The 23,462-nt window shown below is 37.7% G+C and overlaps 1 protein-coding gene across 1 annotated transcript in view; it reads left to right on the top strand.

Moving 5' to 3' along the window:
* The window catches only part of IL1RAPL1 (interleukin 1 receptor accessory protein like 1), a 673,650-nt gene that overhangs the window by 635,413 nt on the left and 14,775 nt on the right, over positions 1-23,462 (top strand). Inside the window, exons 6-8 of the mRNA XM_037378448.1 lie at positions 7,856-7,988; positions 9,950-10,095; positions 21,073-21,216. Of these exons, the coding sequence (XP_037234345.1) occupies positions 7,856-7,988; positions 9,950-10,095; positions 21,073-21,216 (423 nt within the window). The remainder of the gene's footprint in view (positions 1-7,855; positions 7,989-9,949; positions 10,096-21,072; positions 21,217-23,462) is intronic.

The raw sequence follows: 23,462 nt of genomic DNA, 5'->3' as shown, positions 1-23,462 counted from the left end.
TCATGCAAAAGGGAACTTCAGGCTGCTAGCTAAGCTTATTTTATTACCATGTAGAAAAAGCTACAGCATCACAGTCAAATGCAGTATGATTGAAAAAGAATCCAGAAACAAAATGCTGAACAATATTAAACTATGCACAGTGTGGACAGATTTAAAGCTTCCAAGTCATAAGTCTGTAACAACTAAAACTTGTGAAGTCTGACACCTTTTTTTTTTTTTTTTTCCATTGGAGATAATTTGTTACTTAGGATATGTTTTTGTGACATATCTAAAAACAGCAAAGCTTTTAAAACATAAATTTTTTTTCGACCTGGCAGAGCGGACACAGGAGAAAAGTGTTTGAGAAATGCGTTTGTCTAAAAAAAAAGAACATGAGAACATGAGGAAATATGAGTTTTTAGAGTAAAAGTAAAGTCAAGCTTGTAAAACAATTGCAGTGACTTTCCTTTTCTTTAGCAGCTCTTGCTTTATGCTTGTGGTAGTTGTTGTCTCCCACTCTGGACTCTACTTCTGAAGAGGAAAGAATGAAAAATACCTGCTGAACGACTAATTTATCAGCCTGACATTACTATCTATCAAAAGGAGAGGCCTGCTGTTAGGAAAATCAAGATTATTGGTTTAGGGGTTTTGTTACCTCTTGTGAAATGGAGGTTGGTTTAACAATATATGTACCTGAGAGATTTCTGGGCATTTCAAGCCCAAAGTCCCATACATCACTTCTTTTCCTGCAGTCTGCTGTGGTGGTTGCTGTCTTTATGGACCCTCTCTCTGACAGTCCTGCTGCTAAAGAGCCCATTCAAAGCAGAAAGGATTTCAGTTCCTTTTCCCTCACAAGCTATGAGGCAGTCCACCAACAATTTTTAATATTCTTAAGTTAATCTTAGGTCTTACCGTGTATGTTTCAGTATAGCACCTTACTAAGTGCTGCAGACTCAAACATCTCGGGGCTGATGGCAGAGAACATGTAAAGCAGCGACACAGGGACACCTCGGTTAAGTGTCTTGCAGTTGAACTGCAAGCAGTTGGAAGCCTTGCAGGGTGAAGAGCTTTTCATATGGCAGTGGGTGACTATGAGTGGGCAAAATAGTTTATCCTTATAGTGAATGAGGGCTAGTTTCTAAGTAAAAAAAAAAAAAAAAAACAACAAAGAAAACCCTAATGAACAAGAGTTAGGTTTGGTTTTGGTTTTTTTTTCAATTTAAAAACAATCAGAAATTTAAGGAAGTAATTTTTTAACCTCTCCAATAAACATCTACAAATTCAATGAAAGTTGAAAACCTACAGTCTGTCTCTGATCCCACCAACTTTCAGCTGATGGGGTTTGTGTTGATAGAAGAATGGTGTGTACTCTAAATTTACACATTTATGGCCTGAAGAACTTATCCAATATGTAATTCAGAGTCCCATGCAATCACATTCCACTCCTCAGCACAGCAAAATATGTGTCTTGGTCTATTAGTAAAGAGATATAGCTGTGTAATCACATTCAAACATTCTGTATGATGCTTGCATGATAATATTAACGGAATAATAATACCCAGCCCTTTCAAACCCACATCCACTGAATTCAAAGTAGAGGGAATTTGCAAATTGTATCTTCACAAATATATGGATGCAAAACCTGATGGCTAGCCAAAGACTTCACAACATACCACTTGGTGAGGAGGCTAGAATTTAGCAGTTTCCAGCTTGCAGTTACATTTCAGAAACCAGCATTATTTAATTTTTTTTAATTATTATCATTATTATTTCGCCTATATGAAACATGTAGCAAGACAGTTATGATCTGGTAAAAGAGTGCAAGATATCAAGACAGGAAAATATATATGTAAATTGGATAAATAAAGTATTTATTTATATTTATAAAATAAAAATTTGGAGGGCAGCACAGCAGTAGGTGATGCTTTGCATGGACAAGGAAGGAATTAAAATGAATCTCTGCAGTTTATCCTGCTCTAAGGGAAGACTTACAGATACCAAGAATCTGATCATATGATCAAGGCTCACGGCTCAAAACTATATGGTACTTTTTTTTTTTTCTTAATCATGTTTACAAGAAGGTTTTCAAGAACTTTTGAACTGTTTTAGGACATATGAATTCTCTGAAAGCATAGGCAGTTTCTACATATCTGCCTACTGGGCTTGGCAGATGACATTGGCAAAATAAGTGAGTCATGGACTTTGTGAGGAATTGGCACTTATCTGTCACATCTAGGAAATTAACAGTTTTTACATCCCTCCACTTGGAAGACTGATATTTTGTCAGCATTTTTTCTTTAACATGAATGAAAAGAATGATAATTAAGTCACGTGTGAGATCTTTTGATTGTGTCTGCCTTGGCCTTTTACAATTTTTTTTTGAAATGTTAACATTACAAATAAAGCATACTTATAAGTGTGTAGGTATTGCCTGTGCATAAGTCTTATAAACGGTTTACCTTGTACAGTAAAAGACAGTACCATCGTATTTCAGTAACTTAACATTTAACACTTAACATTTCCACTCCTTTGGCTCTCAACATTACTAGATGCTGAGCATGGCTCTCAAGTGCTTCACTTCTGTAATATGTTTTTGCGGATTCTTCTAAAAAGAGGTTTCAAGATGTCTGATAATTACCATTGCTTCCAGCAAAAATGGTTGTCCTCCACTGAAGAACCTGTCAAATCAAAAGCCAGAATGGGTGCCATCACGGTGTATGCTGACTTGTATGACTAACGGTGCAAGTATAATTTAGGCTGCCCATACAAGATGACATTTCCCTAACCACAAAACATTCACTATTTTCTAATTACAACTAGCAGGTTCTTCGGAGGCTGGTGTTTTTAATTAGAGCTTATACACTACGAATTTACATTGATTTTTTTTTTATTTTTTTAATGTTTCGAGGTTAGACAGTGCCCTCTCCTGGACATTGGCTCCCATAGCAGTAGTTTGCAAAGTGCCCCGAATGTTGCCAATTAGAGAAAATGGATTCAAAACCTGCGTTGCTCTGCTGAAGGGATTTGCTGGTTTCAAGGAAGTACACTTTGTTGTGGTCACACCTTGCTTTCTGCTCTATTTGAAAGCAAACTGTATAACAAAAAATGTTGTCAATTTGGGCAGCAAAGAGGTTTTGATTAATTGAACTGAATAAACTGAACCCAGTTGGCTAGAGTTGAAAGTGCAACTTTATCACCGAACCAGCAGGAGCTAGGGCTATATATTCATTTTTTACATTTTTACAAAAATCAGCTCAATACAGTAAGGGTATAGTCATCTTCAGAAGTAAGGGTGATGGAGAAATATGCAGCTGAAGCTTACCTTTTAATGTGTTCTCTTACATGTCTTTATTGCATTATTTCACAGTAAAAAATTATAATTATACTGAGAAGTCAAAAGTGTCATCTTTATCCTTTCTTGATGGTGTTTGGCAGTGTGTGTCTGAGGTTTTGGGTTTTTTTGTTTTGGGGGGATGAGAGGGTTGAGGTGTGTTAATAAAAACAACAACACTATCAGTTTCACTTAATAATTCTAATTTCATGCCTTTGGACTTTTCCAGGGTCCATTAAAAAAAAAAAAAAAAAACCAAACAAAAAACAACCACCCCAAACAACAGTTTACTCAGGATGTAACTTAAGACAGAACATTCTCAAGAATTTACAACATCTCACAGCAAATGGGATAAAGAGATTAATTTCCCTAGTAATTTAATTTAAAAAGTGTAGTAAATTTAAAACATGTATTTAAATCCTTTCAAAGATAGATTATAGAACTGTAATAGTACAGCGTTTACAGGAAAATTTAAATTAATGGCATAGAAAGCATTGCATATCCATTCACTAAACTTTTACAGTTCTCAAATTGCTTCTATAGTTTTTTCTTAGCATAGAAAACACATGGAAGGGAATAGTTGTGCAGGGTAAACTGTGAGTGTTCTATTAACTGACTGACAGGTTGCTTTCTACATTAGCTTAAACATGAAGCAAAGCAGGTCTTGTATTTACTTACTTCAATTTTGCAGGCTTTCTAAAAATCTGCAGACTTCTTAAAAACAGACTGCCCATGCAAAGCAGCGACTCTGTGCCAAACTAGGCATCCTCTGCATCAAAGCAGCACTTCCAGGGAAAAATGCAGCCCATCCTACAGCATACGCCCACTCCCTCTGGAGCAGAGATCAAAATGTGCTCCCAAAATACTCAGTCCCCTCATGATAATTTCTCTTCAGTCAGCCTTTGCCCATTACTTACATGTGCCTGCAGCTACGAGCATCTCTGCTCCACCAAGTGAGCTCCACTGCCCTCTGCAAAGAGCTGTGAGCTCCGCATTAATGGTCACAAGTTGGTCTTTAGCTGGTACCTGAATCTGTCTTGATGACCTGCTAATGAACTTCCCACTGGCTTATTGTGAAGACTGGTCAAGGTGGACAGTATAGGTAATTTATAGCTGAACACCTGGCATGCTAATGGCCTTTGGTCAGTGACTGTAATCCACACAGCGTTACTAAGAGGCAGTACATCCATCCTAATATATTTCTCAGGTGCAAATATTTCATGTTGAATGGAAACTTTGGATTCTGTATTCAAAAATGTGTTTACTTATTTTATCTAGGGAGAAAATTCTTTAAGAATTTAATGAGAAGGAAACCTTAATCTTACAAACTCCTTTTTTTCTGACATTTTTTGCCCTTAATGAAAGACATTTCTTTTTTAAAAAAATAAACCTATGCACATTAATATTCACTCATAAAAAGCTCAGAGGCCTGCACAGTTGAAAAATCAGCTCTCAGTGGGTGCCTGTTAGCTGCAGGAGCCTGAAGAGCTTCAATGGTTCAACACCTGCAGTGCCTATCTCTGTGTATCATGGATAAGTTGGCCAGAAGCTACAGTCCCTCTAGCTGTGATCTTGCCATCTTTTAAAATCTGCAAAGTTTCAACTGGGCTTTGACTTGGTGGGTAAGCTCCAGAAAAAGCCAAAAAGTGGCAGTGATGCATTAGGTAGCAGTCTTCCCTCTAAGATGGGAGATAATTCCATAGGGGTTATCCAATTATCACAGAAGCCTGCTTTTGCTTTAGATGTGCAGGTACCTTCTCCCATTTGAAAAGCAATCAAAAACCACCAGTGCTGTGGCTACTAGGCATTTCACAACCCTGAACATGTGCTAGATTGGATATACGTGGCCAAGATATTCCTAATCCTTTAAGGTTTTGTATTTTGACTTTCACGTGTTCATGTACCATTACTAAGATGCCAAACCAACAAACAAAAAAAACACCCAAACACCCCCCGCTCCCCCTAGTTTATATCTGCTGTGCAACTGCTATAAGAAACTGGGTTTGCATCTCCTAAAATGTCCTGAGCACAACCAGGAATCTTATCATGTTCCATTACAGGTTTTCATGACCCACATTAAGTGCTGTCCCAATACTCATCTCATTCCCTGCAAATGGCTTCAAGACTGCAAAAATCTTTCTCTCCAGCACTTCTTGAGCTATGTAGAGCTTGAGGAGACAAGTTCCCAGGGAGGTGTCCTGATCATTTGCCATGTTTTAACCCCAGCCAGCAACCAAACACCATGCAGCACGACCCAGAGGGATGGGAAGGAGGATTGGAAAGGAATGTAAAACTCAAGGGTTGAGATAAGAACAATTTAATAGGGAAAGGAAAAGCCACGCACGCAAGCAAAGCAAAGCAAGGAATTCATTCACCACTTCCCGTGGGCGGGCAGGTGTTCGGCCATCCCCAGGGAAGCCGGGCTCCATCACGTGTAATGGTTACTCGGGAAGACAAACACCATAATGCCGGATGTCCCCCCCTTCCTTCTTCTTCCCCAAGTTTATATACCCAGCATGACATCCCATGGTATGGAATACCTCTTTGGCTAGCTTGGGTCAGCTGTCCTGGCTGTGTCCCCTCCCAGTTTCCCCTGCCTCTCCAGCCCTCTGGCTGGCAGGGCCCAGGGAACTGAAAAGGCCTTGATTTAGGATAAGCATCACCCAGCAACAACTAAAAACATCAGTGCATTATCAACATTGTTCTCACATCACAGCACTGTACTAGCTACCAAGAAGAAAATTAGCTCTACCCCAGCTGAAACCAGGACCCCATTGCTCCCCAGGGTGTGGAAACAAGAGCTGTGGTTGTCTTTAGAGTTTTTGCTCTCTCACTGAAGATCTTCAGTTTGCATTTGGCAACTTTTCTCTAAATGAGGTGAGATTATCAAAATGTCTTATTAGTCAAAGATTTGATTTCATGCTTTTTGATCATGAATGAGACCCTCCTCTCCATCCCAGCTTCAAGTACTGGATGCTCCTGTCTCCTTCTCAGGCATCGCTGGCAAAGCGTGTGGCACCAACCACAAATTCATTAAATGACTAAGAGCAACTCAGTTCCTAAACAGCTTGTGAAAGCGATGTAGATGTTACTTGTCTTGATGTGTCCATCTTGATTACAAACATTTGACTCTGCATCTTTTACAGCGTGGATGTGAGACTTCAAGTCAAATAGAGAAGTAAGATGCTTTTACAGAAAACCACAAATAATTTCAGATAAATTAGGCATTTATTTAATTATTACTCAACCTCTTGTAATACAGCATCTTACATTATTTTCTCTACTAAAAATTAAATAAGATGTTCAAATATCAATGTCATACATTTGAGAAGGGCCAGGCCCTGACCCAAAGCAGTGGATTTTTAAATAAATTAATTGAACCTAGATTAATTTATTATGGCATCCTGGTAAAGAATGCAGTAGCGTTAACAACACATCTCTTTTTTTTTCCCCCAGGAACTATGGTCAGTCAGCTTTAAAATCCTAAGATCAAAAATCGAAAGTATAAATAAAATATGATTTTGGTCTCAGAAGTAATACACACTCCATGGAAATACTCTCCTCCAGGGTGAAAAAAACTTCCTTAATCACAACACTTCTTTAAATCACTGTGTAATTGTCCACTATAGAAATGCACACAGCAGTTTTGGAGAGTTGATGCATATTGAGACAAACACCTTTAGAGCAATGAATGAGAGATCTTTAACTATGTGGCTGTCCTGTGGTTTTAGCCAGTCTTACCAACTTACAAGACGCATATGAAGTACTGTTTTGATCCCTGTATGTGCTCTAGCTGAAACCCCAAAGCTAAGCAGCTGAGTGGTGCTAACACAATGTAAGGCTACATAATGGAAATAAACCAAAGTGAAGGTATGTTGCAGTTTAAATTTCACTATAATGATTAGGCAACGCTGCACATATATAGGATTTCTGCTCCTTGATGCATGTACCTAATGGTTATTGCCATTTATATGGTGAAACATGTTCCACAATGTACAGAATGAGTTCACATGTGGGTTGGCTGGGGTTTTTTCAAGTTTCAGTGTTTACTACTTTCTTGCTAAATTGCTTCATTTAGCAATGAGCACACATTTTTCTACTGGCTGTCCATTGGAAATAAGACCCTACAGGAATCCACCAGCCTCTTTGCAGAAACCATTGCAAAGCCAAACTATCACAGATGTGATCAGACATCTATTTTACCTAACCTTTCAGAAAAAAACATGGAAATCATTTGTTAACTTAGATATTTTTGAAAAAAATAGTCTTTCCTTAACATTTCCTTAGCAAACATAGAAAATTTGGTGAAAGAATACAAAATATAATCCAGTTGTTATGTAACATCTGATTTAATTTTTATAGCTTTTATTTTCAGAAAATATATTGAACACTAGGAGCAAGACAAGCAGATACTTTTGGATATTTTCAACAGCAGCTAAAAACTGAGGGTGTCCACAGATATTTATTTTTTTTATCAACATTTAGAAAATGAATCTTTTTTTACAGATTTTGAAATAATACATGTTCTTGCATCCTTTGTAACAGGTGGTTCTGCTAATCTAACGTGTCGAGCTTTCTTTGGATATAGTGGAGATGTCAGTCCTTTAATCTACTGGATGAAAGGGGAGAAGTTTATTGAAGATTTGGATGATAGCAGAGTCTGGGAAAGTGACATCAGGTAAAATAAAAAGCATTTTTTTTTTCAGTCAGTATCTTTTTTTGATAGCTAATGTATTAGCCGTTATCACAGACTAACTCAGGGAACACTTTGGGTCTGATCCCTGGTTTGCAACATCCATTCTTTACTTTTTCAACTCCACCAGCAGAGAACAGAAAAATCTATGCCTCAGCCAGATCTGATGTCAGAGAGCTGCAAAGACAGAATAGCTGTCTGACAAGTACCATAGGGTTAAAATTACTGGAATTTGCACAGTGACTTTTTCAAACTGTGGTGTTCTACAATAGCAACCTTTAAGACATTTACAAAGGTGAAATAAAGAAAAATAAATACATCAAGAAAAACAGCTCAAAGACTTTTAAAACATGGAGCCTTAAATAAATGCTGAAGTCTGGCTTCTCTTTTGGTATGTTTTGATTTCTTTACTTCAAAAAAAGAAAAGAAAAAATAAGAGTTTTCTGGGATGTTATCTGGCCTGTGAGAGCCAAGCATCCTGTTATGTGGGCTACTTATATCTGCTGAAATACTCGTTTTAGAGCGGATCTGGCAATTTGTGTCATGTACTTCTACCACTCCTAAAAGTGCTGCCTTATTTGGAAATTAAGAAAAAAGTGAGTTTGTAAAGAGAATTACATGCTTGACATAGTCTACCAATTCCTATCCAATGTGAAGTATCTACTGGGGTCTGAAGAGATTGCTTTTTAATTTGTGATTCTGGACACGTGTATATCACTGTGTATATGCATCATGGACAAACCCAGAAATGAATGCATATCTAAATGTGTGTTACAAAGGAAGCTAAATAATCACAGATGTGTTATTCACAGTGATTGTCTATAATAGAACAAAATGAGCTTATTTACACTTCACCTCTTACATAAGGGTTTACTATCTCATCAAAAAACACGAAGTCACAGTCATTTTTAGCTAAAGCTTGGAATTCAGTGTAATCAAAGTAACAGAAACAATGCCTTTAACAAAATCAAGAAGGCCATATTGACATTCAAGGTTATGACCCCCAGATACAGGCAAAATGGAAGCGTATTTCACCCCGGTGTACTTCAAGTTTATTCTATAAAGACCAACACGTGACAAGCAGATCAGCTGTATTCCGCATCTAAAACTTTTCCTAAGCCCTTCAGCCAGAAACTTGCTTTTTACTATTTACCTTATAAATAATAGATAGCATTCTGAAGGCTGCCAAGAAAGTGACAAGAGCCTTGCTACAACTTTCTCATTTTGTGGAAGGAGGAGCAGAAAGGCTAGTTTCCACTTCCTCAAGTGTGACATGAGGGCACAGCCTGCCATTTGCTTTCCTGGGTTCCTAAAACCACTGATGGGCTTGCTAAGAGGGAAAGAAAGCAATGCAAAGACAGGTGAACCTTACACAGGAGGTCTTTTATTTTATCTATGATCTGTATGAGCAATTGGCATTTGGTATAGAAGTTCTTTCTACTGATTTCCAATACATAGCCAAATTCTATAATATATTCTAGAAATAACTTTTCAGACCATGGCATGAACACAATGTTTCTAAGTGTCATATTAAAAAGCATCAGAAAGTGCACAAATAGTGTGTTTGGCCCAGACTCCTAGTGTGATCCTAAACTCCAAAATAACTCTTTTCACTTTTCTCTCTTCTAAAATTTAAGACTTCAGATACTGTTCACATACTACATACAGAGTCTCCACCAGATTGTGCAATGATATACTATCAGTGTGCACATCATTTTGCTTAAAGAAAACAATAAACTGGAGTTTTCATTAACATTTAAAAAGCCAAACCTCCCCATTGGAAGTGAGGAAGAAAAAGACATGATAAAATTAAGTTAAGATTTAATAGCCAAATTTGAAGCCAGAGTTGTGAATTGTAAGTAGCATTATTATGTCATGGTTATCTAATGCTCCACTGCGATGCAAGCAGAATAGCAGCAATGTTTGTTTGTTTGTTTTTTCCTCAGGGTTCTCAAGGAACATCTTGGGGAACAGGAGGTTTCCATCTCATTGATTCTTGATTCTGTGGAAGAGACAGACCTGGGGAATTACTCGTGCTATGTTGAGAATGGAAACGGACGCCGGCATGCCAGTATTCTTCTCCATAAAAGGGGTAAATATGCAGCTTTTCTCCATGAAATGGTACAACATAGGGGTGGTCAGTTTGTAGAACTTGCTTTTGACGTAAGCATGAATTTTGGCTTCCTGAGATATTTCTAGTCAATTATTCTTTTTCCCCAGGCATTTTCACAATTGTCACAATAAAACAGAAAGGTTCTTGTTAATTACCTCTGTCGCTGGAAAAAATACAGTAACACCTTTCAATTATATTTATATGAAAGATACATTTAATAATTCATTAACTTTAAAACTAGTAAAGGCGCTCAATAGAGAAAAAATAGTAGGAAGCTACAGGTAGTACAACTGTCATAATTTTCTCTAAGAAATAAAATAAAATATCAGAAAAGCCAACAAAAATATATTCCACTTCTATCAGAAATGCCACCTAAACCCCACGCCAGGGGAATTCCTGCATAGCCTGACTGTGGTTATCTTTATTCTAACACATTTGTTTAACACCAACATTTCTGAAGTGAAGCATATGGCAGAAACTTCTAAGGACCTTCCTGTTTCTACTCACCACTCACATGCCATGATTCCAACCTGCCTAATGGCCACAGCCATCTCCCACAGAGATAATTACAGAGAGGTGAAGAATGTCTTGCAAAGTGAGGTTCCCAGATCCACTTTGTTCGCTTTACCTCCCAGAGAGTGCTCCACATGCCTGGGCTTGATGGTCCCCACCCTCATGCAGCATCCTGCTGGTTTAAGAGAGCAAAGAATAATCAGGAGCACCGTTTGCACTTTGCTGTCATTACTGTGCTTTTTTTAGGATGTTTGTAAAGGTGAGCAAGCCAGGTTATTACTGTGGTGCTGAACTACTTGTGGGATCTCAATTTATACCAAAGCGGTGATGTCTTCCCTAGTTTTAGTCTTACAGCATGCAAAATCTGTTTAAGTTTAAAAGGAAGCCATAAATCAAGACAGTACGAGTCATTTATTTAAATGCATTTTTGTGTACCTCAAACCAATTGAATAGAACTAATTTGAATACATTTTTCTGAACTCTTGTCATTCCTTCTTAAAACATGCAGATGTAAATAACCAGATATTCTGCTTAGCCTGGCATTTGTCATATTGTCTTGAATTTACTGAAATAGGAAATTATTAAGTAATTGAACCTCAACAGTTTACCGGCTAGTAGTCTTATACTCCTAATTCAGAGACATTTGAACACAGAGAAAGAGCTTTACCCCACAAACACTGATATCCCATAGCCTGTCTTTCATAATGAAGTTAGTGCATGGAACACTAAAAATAAAGATTTATTAAGGCTTAAATTACCCCAAAACCAACACTTAATTAACTGACACATGTTAAGTCACATGCTGCTGGTAAGTTCTTTTTTCCCCCTTTACCAGCAGTAGCTCCAAGACTGATAACGCTTAAGTCTTTCCTGTTCTGTGACAGCCAGCTTTTTAATCTAACAGTGTGTATCCATGTATTTTGCAAGGGTCTACTTTTCTTGCTTCCTTTCTTGGAGAAATCAGTATGTCAAACACACCACAGTATGTGGCCTCATGATGACATGCATAAGAGGAAGTAATCTCAATATTTAATTACTCTTATAAATAGCAAAAAAAATGAAAATAGCAAAACCTCCCCCAAATATTTTTTCCTCTTTAAGTAAGGCTGAATATGAAATTGTGATTCGGAAACAAATTCTGTTGTGCCCTCACAAAGCAAAAAGTACCTGATACAAACCTTCTACATGCTTTGTATGTTGACAACTGTTTCAGTGAAATGATAGATTAACCATGACAGATAAAAATTTGAGCTAGTCTCTCAGGTCTCCTAGGAAGAGGAGCTTTGCACTGCTTGCTTAGTGGCCTGTATATCACCATGACAACTTTTCGTTTTGGGTTTCCTTGTTTAGATCCACGTTTAATCTCTGCTAGGAATGAGTTAGTTGTTTATTAACTTCTGATTATTGGCTTACTTAGAGCAATTGGGACCTAATAAGTAGGTAAATGTGCTTCCTGAACAGCAAGGCATTCACAGAGGTGTTAGTTTCAGCTGGTTTTCTAGTGACCTTTTTTTCCAGCAGTATAAGCCAACAAAAATGCTGAATCTGGAATGTTCACTGGATACTTGAAAAAGAAATTCCAATCCCTCTTAAATTTCTTATGTGGTACATTATCACCAGGATCAGAAGGGACAGGAGAAAAGAAGGCTGTTACTGAACAGAGCATTCCCGGGAAATGAGGTATTTAGGGCTAAAAGCTGCAGTGGGGATTCAGGTACAAAATTCAAGCCTTTCAAACAGCCTTGCAACTGCTGCTTCACCCTGGTCAATATGTTCTCTCTAAATTCAAGCTTCCAGGGGGAGCTTTTGGATATGCCTGCAATTACATGGGCCCTGAAAGGGCAAGAAGTTCAGAGTCTATATCACCAGCAAAAACCTGGATGCATCTTGCTCACTCTTCCCACTGGTCAGCCCAGCAGAGACACACATTCACCTCACAGAAAACACAAGCTGGGCCCACCTTATGGTGGTCCCCAACACAAACCAGCACCTGGCACAGCCAGCCAGGGAGAAAGCCTCTCCTCATTCCCTGACATGGCGCTGGAATGGAAACCTGGAGCCTCCCCTTTCCAGACAGGCATTTCAGGAGGGGAGAAGAACGCAGCTCCCCCAGATTCCAACACCACTGCTGCAGGAAAAGCAAACCCAGCGTGGGCATCCAGCACCAGGAGAAAGCTGGGGCCCCTGGCACCTCCCTCTAGCCCAGATGCCAGCCCTCTGCATCTCAAGGAGCTGAGCCCCCATTTTCTCCTGAGCTGCTTTTACTTTCTGACTGCCAGTGGAGAAGACTTATGATCTATGTTTTTGTGCTTGAGACTCCCAGCTTTCCTCAGATGCTGTGCATAGGGAGAGCATTTAGCTCAAAGCTAAAGGCAATAAAATATTTTAAGCATGAAAATACCATTGCTGTTTCCTTTTCTGGTCCATTTCTACTAAAATTTGTTCAAAAATAATCAGAAAAAAAGAGAGGGATCAAGAACCAGGACATCTAACTTCCCTTCCTCCAGCTGTTGGTCAAATGTCTATCACCTTTACAATAATCAAGTTGTTTTCTCTTTTGTGTGAGGAAAAACAGTTAAATCTACATGTTATAATCTAAGGCTGATTTTGTTACGTATCAGTGATAGCTGTCATAGACCATCCATAGCAGTTACAGGTTAATCTGCAGCCAGGTAGAGGAACCTTCAAGAAATTAATTTTCATAGTGGCACTGACAGCAGCTCAGCGCAAATTTATTAATGACAGACCACATATTGCAGATGATATAAGGGCTGGATAACACACTATAATTCTATTTTTTTCACAGGTTTCTAATTCAAGAAGACAAGACCATAGTCTATCAATGTAGTAGATAAAATGTAATGTATAAGGAGATAGAATGCTCTTCTAAAATGTTTTGTATTGAAAAGTATAACTTTCATGCTGGATCAAAGCCTTCATAGCCTCATTTAATCATAGACTATGTTGGAAATGCAGATTATTATCTAATTATGTGATTATTTTTGTGGAAATTCTTGTCTGAATGTTCACAACTGAAACTCTAAAGCAAAATAATATCAAATTTTATCTTGGCATCATTTTTTTTTATGTTATTGGTATTATTTAAAATTTTAATAATATACCTGTATTTTTCATGGGACAGACACCAGAATTAAGAGCAGGTAATATAATTTATGCATTTTTTTCAAAGTATCTCTTTCCCTTTCTTCCCACATTATCAGTGCTGCCTAATTTCCTGTCCTGGGCCTCTTCTATGTTTGGGGTTTGTTTTTCTCTATCATAGGTGTTCTCAGTGGGCATATACGGGTCTTGTTGACTATAAGCTAATGAGACATGGTTAAAAAACCTTTTTTTTCTGTTGGGGCAAAAAAAAGACTTTCAATGAAATAAATTGTTTAAAGGAAGAGATTTTTTTTTCTGTCTGAAATTGCCCATGAGAATATAGGTTTGAAAAAGAAAAAAGTTAATATATTCTACAGAAAATGCATCATGAGGAAACCTATGAAGAGTTAGGCATACTTTAAACTCATCATTTATTAATGTATAAACATAATATTAATATTTCCTGTATGAAATAATAGCAAATTCTGAACAGCAAGCAATTCAGAATTTTCTTTGTATGGTTATTAATGCTGACGAGTACCTTAAATTACAGTGTCATTCACATAGTGTAAATCTGGTTTATTACTTAAGGACTTGAATATGTTAAAGTTTTGATCTCATGAGCATTTTTAGTCACTAGGACATGATTTAACACAGTGGTAGTGATGAGTGACAATTAAGACTTAAAAGAGAAAGGAAATCAGTTCTTTTCTAACCTTTGCAAAGAACCAGCAGGTGTTATACCTCCCTTTGCCATAAAGCTTCAGGATGTTTTTGAAATTTCTGAATGGGAACTCATCATGTATGCAATGAGTTTTATATTTCAACTGCTGTTAATTGGTCCTAATTACTTGAACATTCCAGCAAATCTCTCTGAATCTCAGTGGAAGCAAAACTGTTGTAAAACTCTGACCCATTTGGTCAGTTAAGATCTTACACAGGCACATCTTCCAGTGTATAAAGCATTCCATTTTTATTCTGCACTACAGGAAAAGCTTTTCCAAGTTCCTCACCAGGTTTTAGAATTAGAATTGAAATTCTATTTTATTTGATTTGATGGTAATTTATTTTTCACCCCCCTATGGCCACTGAAGAAGCCTTCAGGTTTTCACTGTGCTGGGCAGTGTAAAGGTTCAGTCGTCCAAGAGGTTTGTGACACAGGGTCAAAAGTCAAATAACACTTCCCTTCCTGTACCAAACCTAACTCTAAGTGACTGTTCTTTTTACACTCAGTTGCATCTAAAATCATTAAATTGGTAGAATATTAAACCCTAGTGCCTGACAGAAATTCTTCATGAGACCTTCACCAGTAAGGTTTTTCTCATCCTTTAAAAATTGGACTAAGACATCTCCAGTAGAAAGGCTACTCAAATCATTTAGCATGTGCCTAAATCTAATTTTCCTCCAACAAATCTAACTTTCCTCTGACAAAACGTCAAAAAAGTTGGTTTGTTTAACAGATTTCTTTCTAAAACAGCTTGTGTACTACTTTTATCATAGTTCTTCTCTTTATATAATGTCTAAGTGCAATTCTAACCTTGATTGGCAAGGATGAAAATATTTTAAAATAAAATGTCACAAATTGTTCCCATAATCAATGCAGAGCTAAATTATTCATTAATGCTATCCTCAGAAAAAAGTGTAAACAGTATGTTTTATGATCTTACATCCTTAGAACTTGGTACTCCATTTTTCCCCATATTTATCACCTCCCAGAGCTTCTTACATTCATTTCTTTCAGAAGATCTAAAAGAAGTAATTGTGTGGGCTGTCTGATTTCTGTAGTGCAATAAGCAAATAGAAGCTCTCTTAATCAGTAAGGTTTTAAGTCATATACAATTCATTTATTTGGGGAAGCTAACCAGAGATTAATGCAATTCCTCACCATGACACTTTCTTCCTTCAACCTGAAGTATATACTGCCTTTAAAATGCAGTGTTGTGTATTTAAATATAGTAAACCAGTAACATTGCAGTATCTATGTTTTTTTCAACCTTATCCTCTTTTGAGCTAACATACTGTTGAAGATCGTCAGTGTAATTATTCTCCTGCTGGGAACAGGTATCCTTGTACTTCTCAGAAGAAATAAAAATGTTATCAGTAAGAGTATACTTCTATTATAATAATTTACTGTCTCTATTCTAATAACACTGGAAATCCAACAGCACCAAGGCTCAGATACTCTGCCTGCCATACTAATGAATAGATTAACAAGATCTCTGTCTTGTATTTGCACACATATATACATATAATCCCAAACCAAACTAGGTCTTTTTCTTATATCGGTTAGGAATATATTGATGTAAAAATAAAGTGAGGTAACTTGGTTGCGATAGATCTAATAAATAAAATGAAACTACTGCATTGAAAACCATTTCAAAAACTGTAACTAAATTTAGCCACCCTAAGTCAACTCTGCAGATATCTACAGGCATGCGTGGCCTATGCTGGCAGAAAGCATATAATTTATGCTAAGAATCGATTTCATAATCAAGCTAAGGAACCTCCCAAACCTGTTTCTACTGGTATCAGTATTGTTGTCCTACAATATCCATCAGTCATTATTCACAACAATATCCATAAAGCCATCTAGGTACCTTAAAAACAAACAGATTTTGTTTGGCACATTGAAACAAACAAACAAAAAGTCTCAAAAAGTAAAGAATAGATTTTATATGTAGAGAGATGCATGTCTGATGTGCATATGCTGGATAAAGCTGTGGTTCCATATGCCATACCTCAGAAAGATAAATTGTTTTACAGCCATGCCATAATGAATACTGTATTAAGTTGGGGGGAGGGGAGGGGGGGGGGTGCGGGAGAAGAGAGAAAAAGCACATACTTCTCCATTTTTAAACTGCTAGTATGGGTTTCTCTCTTCCTAACCTAAACTCTGCATACTGTTTACTGCTAATGTCTGAAATGAGAATCAGACGAGTACTCCTGTGCTAGCCAGCCTCCCTCTTCCTTCAGAAGAAACACACCCATTTATAACCAAAGCTGCATGTTTTCACACATCAGTCTTGCAGTGGTTGTCACTATTTGCTTTCTTTACCTTGTCTCAGGGGTTATCACAAAAGTTTTAGCATTGCCTTCAACTGCTCCCCTTCCAAATTATATTAATTACCTTTTTGTTTCATTTAATAATTGAAGTCTATGAAAATGTACCTAGACAAATTGAGAACTCTTTCTAACCAAATCTTGTAGCTTTGTGAGTGAAATTGCCCAAGATAAGCAGAGAACGGAAATGAGTTTAGATCACAAAGTTGCAAAACTGTATGTATGTACTAACCTGAAGTTCTGTGAATAATCCTGTTGACTTTGGAGGGATTACTTATAGTCCATGAAGTTAAGCAATCTGCCTAAGTGATTGCAAAATTGAAACCTTAGATAGACTGTAATTGGATTTTGAAAAAGGCTCAGAAATTGGATACACAGCTATAAACCACATGCCCTTAAAGAGGTATAAATCACAAAAAAATCACTTTTTTTTTAAGCTTATATATATGTGGACTAATGAACAGAATAAGATTCATTTCAAATTATCACTGATCATTAAATGTAAAGTCCTTGAAGCATGTCATATAAGTGAAAAGATATGAATCTTGGAAGGCATCCTTTTATTTACTTTCTTGTTACAACTCCAGCTACAATAAGTGAATTACTTGCATGACACAGTGAAAGGAAGTTAATAAAATATTAAAGTCAGGTGAAGATCAAAGATATATCCTTTAAATGTGCCTAATAATTAGGACAGAATCATATAAAATAAGTGCACTTATTACCAGTCATATTGTGCCGGATATTTGGAAAGCATGCCTACTTTATTTTAATTAGCCATCTCTTTCTCTTGGTTGCTTGGCCAAAGCCTCGTGATAAGGGAAAAAAAAATTGTAGCCATTGGTCAAAATGCTTGTAACAAATCTTGTTTTAAATTGAAGCTATTTATTCAGAAACCATTCTACTACTGCTGCAGTAATCAATGTGTTTTCCCTTGGAGTTGAACTGTTCCTGTGCTACTGGAGGACTATTGTTAATTGCCTGTAACTAAATGATTTCTGTGCTTCTGGATGTAACTCCCTGGCACCAGCTCATTTGTTGGGTTTAACAGAATGCCTGTCCCCCTAGGGGTTAGCCGAGTAATTTTCCTCTGCTACTTTCTACACTCAGTCTCAGCTCCTTAAGGAGGGCCAGATCTGTAATTTGAGCACTGTAACACAGAGGCTAAATAGATTTCAAAAGCTTTGCACTTTTTGTCTCTCCTCTCTGATGTGGAATTGTGCTGAAATTGAATCTTTTTAGTGCATAGCCAACTAGAGAAAACTTGAATTTCAGCAGGAGAAACAGATCACACTTCAAAGGGACTGTAATGCCTGCTGCAGCACACTGTGCTCAAATTGCGGTGCAAAAGGCAGAATAAAACATGAGGAAAAAATGTTATTTTGAAGGTAACCTTACACTCTAACCTTGCTGTTTTACTTTAATTTAGCCTGAACAGCCACTACTTCATTGCTGATATGGTTGATATACTCATCGCCAACATGACTGGCGTTCACAGAGCACCTTCCAGGAGTACCCTCTCCTATGACAGAGTCAGAAGCACCCTTCTCAATTCACATTGTGAAAACCAAACCACAGAAAATGGCTTCGGTCACCTGAGGGTACAACAGCAGAGGCAGGACTGAACCTTCTCCTCCTCACATCTCCAGCTCAGCACAGCCCTGGGTGATGCTGTTCACAAAACACCTGTGGCAGCCCAAAGCCAGCTAGTGCCCCCTTAGCATGGTTTAGCATTCTGCAAAAACACTAACTCAAGGTCTGAAAACAATCAACTTGATCTGGTGTTATGCCCAGGCCACTGCGTGCCACCTTCCACGGTGCTGCCCAGATGTGGCTGTTCCACTCCCAGCCCTCTGGGGGTTTGCTCAGGCCTTTGCAGGGCTGGGTGTAAGGACACAGCACCCTGCAGGGCTGAGCACTGCTCCTCTCTGCCTCTGAAACCTGACAAATAGCACCTAAGACAGCGAGCGAATATGCACTGATAGATGTTGTCCAGCACAGAGGAAATTACAAGCCTGCTAAGCTAGACAAAGAAAGCATGAAGCTTATTTTGCAAATGCATCTGTTTAAGAAAGAACGCCCATATCCTTGTGCTCATAAATGATCATGATGGGCCTAGCAGCAACACCTGAAAAGCTGATTTCTAGTACATTTCAGGGTGACTTAGAGAATTTCGTTGTTTGCTTTGGTTGCCTAATATTAGACAAAATTAGGCAAAATTTTCATGTGTGTTCAGATTGACTTTACTGAAGTAAAAATACAGCCATAATCTTGAATTATTTTATGGGGGAATAGATAACTAAGAGGGACTCTGACGGCAAAAGTGATGCAGTGCATTAGTTTGATTTCATGCATAGTGAAAGAGAACAGATGACTACCTGCAGTTATTTTTCCCATTTAATTTCTAAATCATTAATTTAGGAAAATTTTTTGTTTTCCAGTTGTAAAGTTTTTCCTTGCATTTAATGAGTCATAACAGCAGGCACATAAATAGAGTATTTTGTGCCTAGCAACCCAAAATATTAAAGCCTTTCTTCTAGTTATCATTGAACAGCTGCGTCACCTGTAGTACAAAATGATAAACAGGGTATACTAAGCCAGTGCAGAGTAATTTCCATTTCCATTTATATTCTAAAATACTGTATCATTTGTCTATGCAAACAATATCTTGTTGGGGTTTTTTAATAACATCCCCCTCTCTGGACCAGAAAAGTATTGGAAGTCTGAAATAACAGTGTCGGTCATAAAAATATCGAACACAAAGGAGTTTCCAGCACAGTTTTGGAGACAATGACATGGAATATAAATGCCTCTTTATTTTTTTTTTTATTACACTTTTAGTGTCTTCTAGAGAGCAATGAAATCTTCTTACAGTTGCCTCAAAATAATAAAAAAAATGTGTGATTCTCAGTAGACACAGTGAAAATAAATGGAACTGTCACTTTCCTCTAACCTTTTATTTCTCTAATTGAATTGTATTGCGCTGGAGTATCATATCTGCATAACCACACACATAAAACAAAGGTTACTTTAGGGCTACCCTGCTTCACTTAGCTAGAAGCTGCCCACTGGAAAAGGATATTGTGAAAATAGAATGGAACTGAATTTTCTCCAGCACAGATTTTCATGAAGCAAACTGTATGTCTTGGATTTTCAAGATTTGAATTCTTGGCGTTCCTCAAAACTGATATTGAAAAAGTATGGATGGTCTTCAGATATGCCCCCTATTACTCATTTCAAATTACAGAAGTGTTAGTAATGCTCTTCCTCCTCCCACTCTCCTTTTTTAACATTGCCAGTATTCTTTCAATAAGCAAATGAAAAGTAACAACAAAATGGATGCCAGGTAGCAGCCTGGGCTTCCTTGAGTGTGCAGTGGTTACGACTGGGGGAGGTGATGTCTTATTACTTATGCACTGATAACTGGCCCCACTGAGGATACTGCTGGTGGTAGACAGTTGTGGCCACGTTTGACCAGAGTCCCGGTCCTCAGGAATGGATCCACATGACAACAACATCAATCCGTCATGTGAGTCTCCAATGTTAGAGTGCAGCAAAGACACCAGGGGGTCGTGGTCTGAATGGGAATGTCAGAATGGACAAATTGGGATGGTTTGTTGTGACTACACCATAAGCCAACCCCACTGAGGGGAAGGGGAGAATGAAGATGCACTGCAGAACTGGGATACTGTGTCAAAGATACTAACATCTAACTGGGATGTGAGGCTGTGGGGTTCCTTGGGTAATTTGTCTTCACATCTCTCAAGTTCTTGGTGTTGTTGTTTTTTTATTATTATTATTATTATTTAAAAAATAAAATAAAATAAAATCCTTAGGGTAAACTTACCCGGTAGACTGGAACTCATCTTATTTGTGTGTGGGAAGAAACATTCACCTCTGCTTTCACTCGGCGTAGAATGTCAACATTTATCTGGGTAAAGTAACCTGTGATCTAACTATGGAGACAGGGAAGGAAGGGACTTGTCAAATACCTCTTACGTATATGCACATACTCATACACACAGACACACATCCCCAGCAGTTGTTATTTTTTAAATGAGCAATTCAGATGGTGTACCAAAGGAAAACCTAGTTTATTAATGAAAAAAAAAAAAAATCCATTCATTAAGTATTTCTTCAAAGGCTCATAAATGCAGTAATTAACATAAATAATCCATCAATCATTATTTTATTTTAATGTTTAACTTAAGTGTGAGGTATGCTGCTAATTTTTCTTTGGTTTGGAATGTGGTTGTTACTGCATTTTGTAATTCTTTGCAGAGCTGATGTACACAGTTGAGCTTGCTGGTGGGCTCGGTGCTATTCTGCTGCTGCTTGTTTGTTTAGTGACTATCTACAAGTGTTACAAGATAGAGATTATGCTGTTCTACAGGAATCATTTTGGAGCTGAAGAACTAGATGGAGGTAAGGCATCTTAGTACATTTTCTACTTTCTAAGCATGCCTGTCTTTTATTTCTGTCCACTCAGGCCCAAATTTCTTTTCAGTTCAAGATGTGTTAAAACTGCAATTTTTATTTATCACTGCATTAGGCATTGACTTGAATATGGATTCCTCATACAACACATTAGCAGCAGTGATTACTGAGCTGATCTACGTGCTGCTCTCTGGAGCTCCAGAAGACACCCATGTCTTCTAGATTTTTATTCCCAACACTGAATGTAAATTACCAACACTGATGCATCAAAGATTTTCACTTGCTGCCTGCACTGAAATGCAGCTTCACTTCTCCATAAGCTTCACTTGTCCATAAGCTAGGGAGTATCTACCCTAATTGTATTTGCCAAATAGGTAGAGGTTGAAGTAAATCTCAATTTACTGCTTGTTTAAACTGATCAGTTTCAATAAACAGTACTGAGTGTTTAGGAACGTACCCAGCAGTTCATTTTCTTGAGTTCATTTACTTAATCACTGAGAAAGCGGCTAATGGCCATTAAAGTTTTTCTGTGTTTCAAGGACTCCCAGCCTAAACAAAAGTAATCCACAGTGTATACACCAGTTTTTGTTGAATGCATCCATGCAATTTCTTTTCTTCTCTTTTTAAGCACTGAAGAAAAAGGTCATCTTTGCCTCTAGCTCTACTGTTCAAACCTGCTGTTGAACAGCGAACTGGGTTGAGCTGCAGGCTCTGATTAATTAGGTTTGGTTTCTTGGGTCAGAGTTCCTGGTGTTTTGTGCTACCACTACGTCTTTTGTGACAGGACCTTCTTTTTTACTGAAATACTAATAAAAGTCATTTTACAGTTCAAGGTAATTGCCTGTGGACAGAAGTCACCATGACTTATTAAAATAAATACCGGCTGATAAACAAGCGCTGGCCAAACCTGTCACCAAGAAGGGAGAAGGGTGGCAGCAGAATTAGAGGACCTTGTGTAAGGGAAAAACTTCCACAATAAGATCACTAGGGAGTGACCTGCTTCTGCCTCCCATCCAAAAATGCACAAGGATTCAAAATAGAATATGCTCAGAACAACAAGCCCAAGAACATTAGAACATTTTGTATGCTTCTGTTGGATGTGCAAAAAGGATGCACTAATATAGCAGCTGGGGGGTGGGGTGGGGAAGGGGATTGCAGGGGTGGGGCACAGTTATTCTACTTATTTACAGAGGAGGAAACTGAGGCCTAGAGGGACTATGACTTGTGGTGGATTTTGGCAGACACTTTTTTTTTTATCAGGAGTTGAGATATTGTCTTCTCCACAAAGCAGCCCTCAGTTTAAATGGGCATGTTTACTTGCATGAATTGTGTGAATTTACTAATAGTCATATTATATTAGGCAGAAATAAACAGCTTAATTATTAATTATTTAAATAGATGCAATTTAACGGTTTTTTTTCTTTCGGTATCAGTAATTCTTACTTTTACAGCTCTCATTTATTGTTATCTCAAGCAATTCCAATTTGTTTGCAAACTTACTCTACCAGGTGTCACACTCTTGTTCCATAACAAACACTGGTCACCTGTGAAGAACAATATTTTAATCACACATTTTTAACAACAAAAAAAGTGACCTCTAAAAGATACTGTTCTGAGATTCAAAAGGAGGAAAACCAATATCCATTCAGTTTATACTTCTCAGCAAAGACCATCATTAAAGAAGATAAAGCATGGATTCTTCTTAGATGATCAGCACAAACACTGGTAACTTGAGTTCTTAACCACAGTAATATGAGATTCCCAATGGAAATCTGCAGTTCCTACTGTATTCAATATACTAGCAACATGGATAAAACCCACTGTCCCAATGAAGTTACTGCAGCTGGCCTTCTTACTCTGTCTCTTTCACTTACACTCTTGCAAAAGCAAGAAGACAAAGAGAAAATGTCTCACAGAAGACCAAGTCATGGCTTCTGTGAAGAAATAAATTACAGACATACATTCATATTTTTTCCTTTGGCTTAGTTTGTTACTTACAGACATAAAATGCTGAACTCTAAAATCTTCTTTCAACCACATCTCCTGCAGTGCAACAGCGGAGCGCCCACATGCTATTCATAATTTACACCATGTTCTGTCATACTTGGGACAGCCTGTAGATAAGCAAACATCAAAATATCACAGGCTTTTTTTGTGTGCACTATACTGTACCAAGAGAGGATTTGAAACACTTTAGAAGTGAGTTCCAATTAAAATTTTCAGTTGAAAATCTC

Source organism: Falco rusticolus, chromosome 2 (genome assembly GCF_015220075.1).
Source record: "Falco rusticolus isolate bFalRus1 chromosome 2, bFalRus1.pri, whole genome shotgun sequence".
NCBI lineage: Eukaryota > Metazoa > Chordata > Aves > Falconiformes > Falconidae > Falco > Falco rusticolus.
Note: the sequence above shows the minus strand (reverse complement) of the source record. Positions and strands in the feature narration are given on the sequence as shown.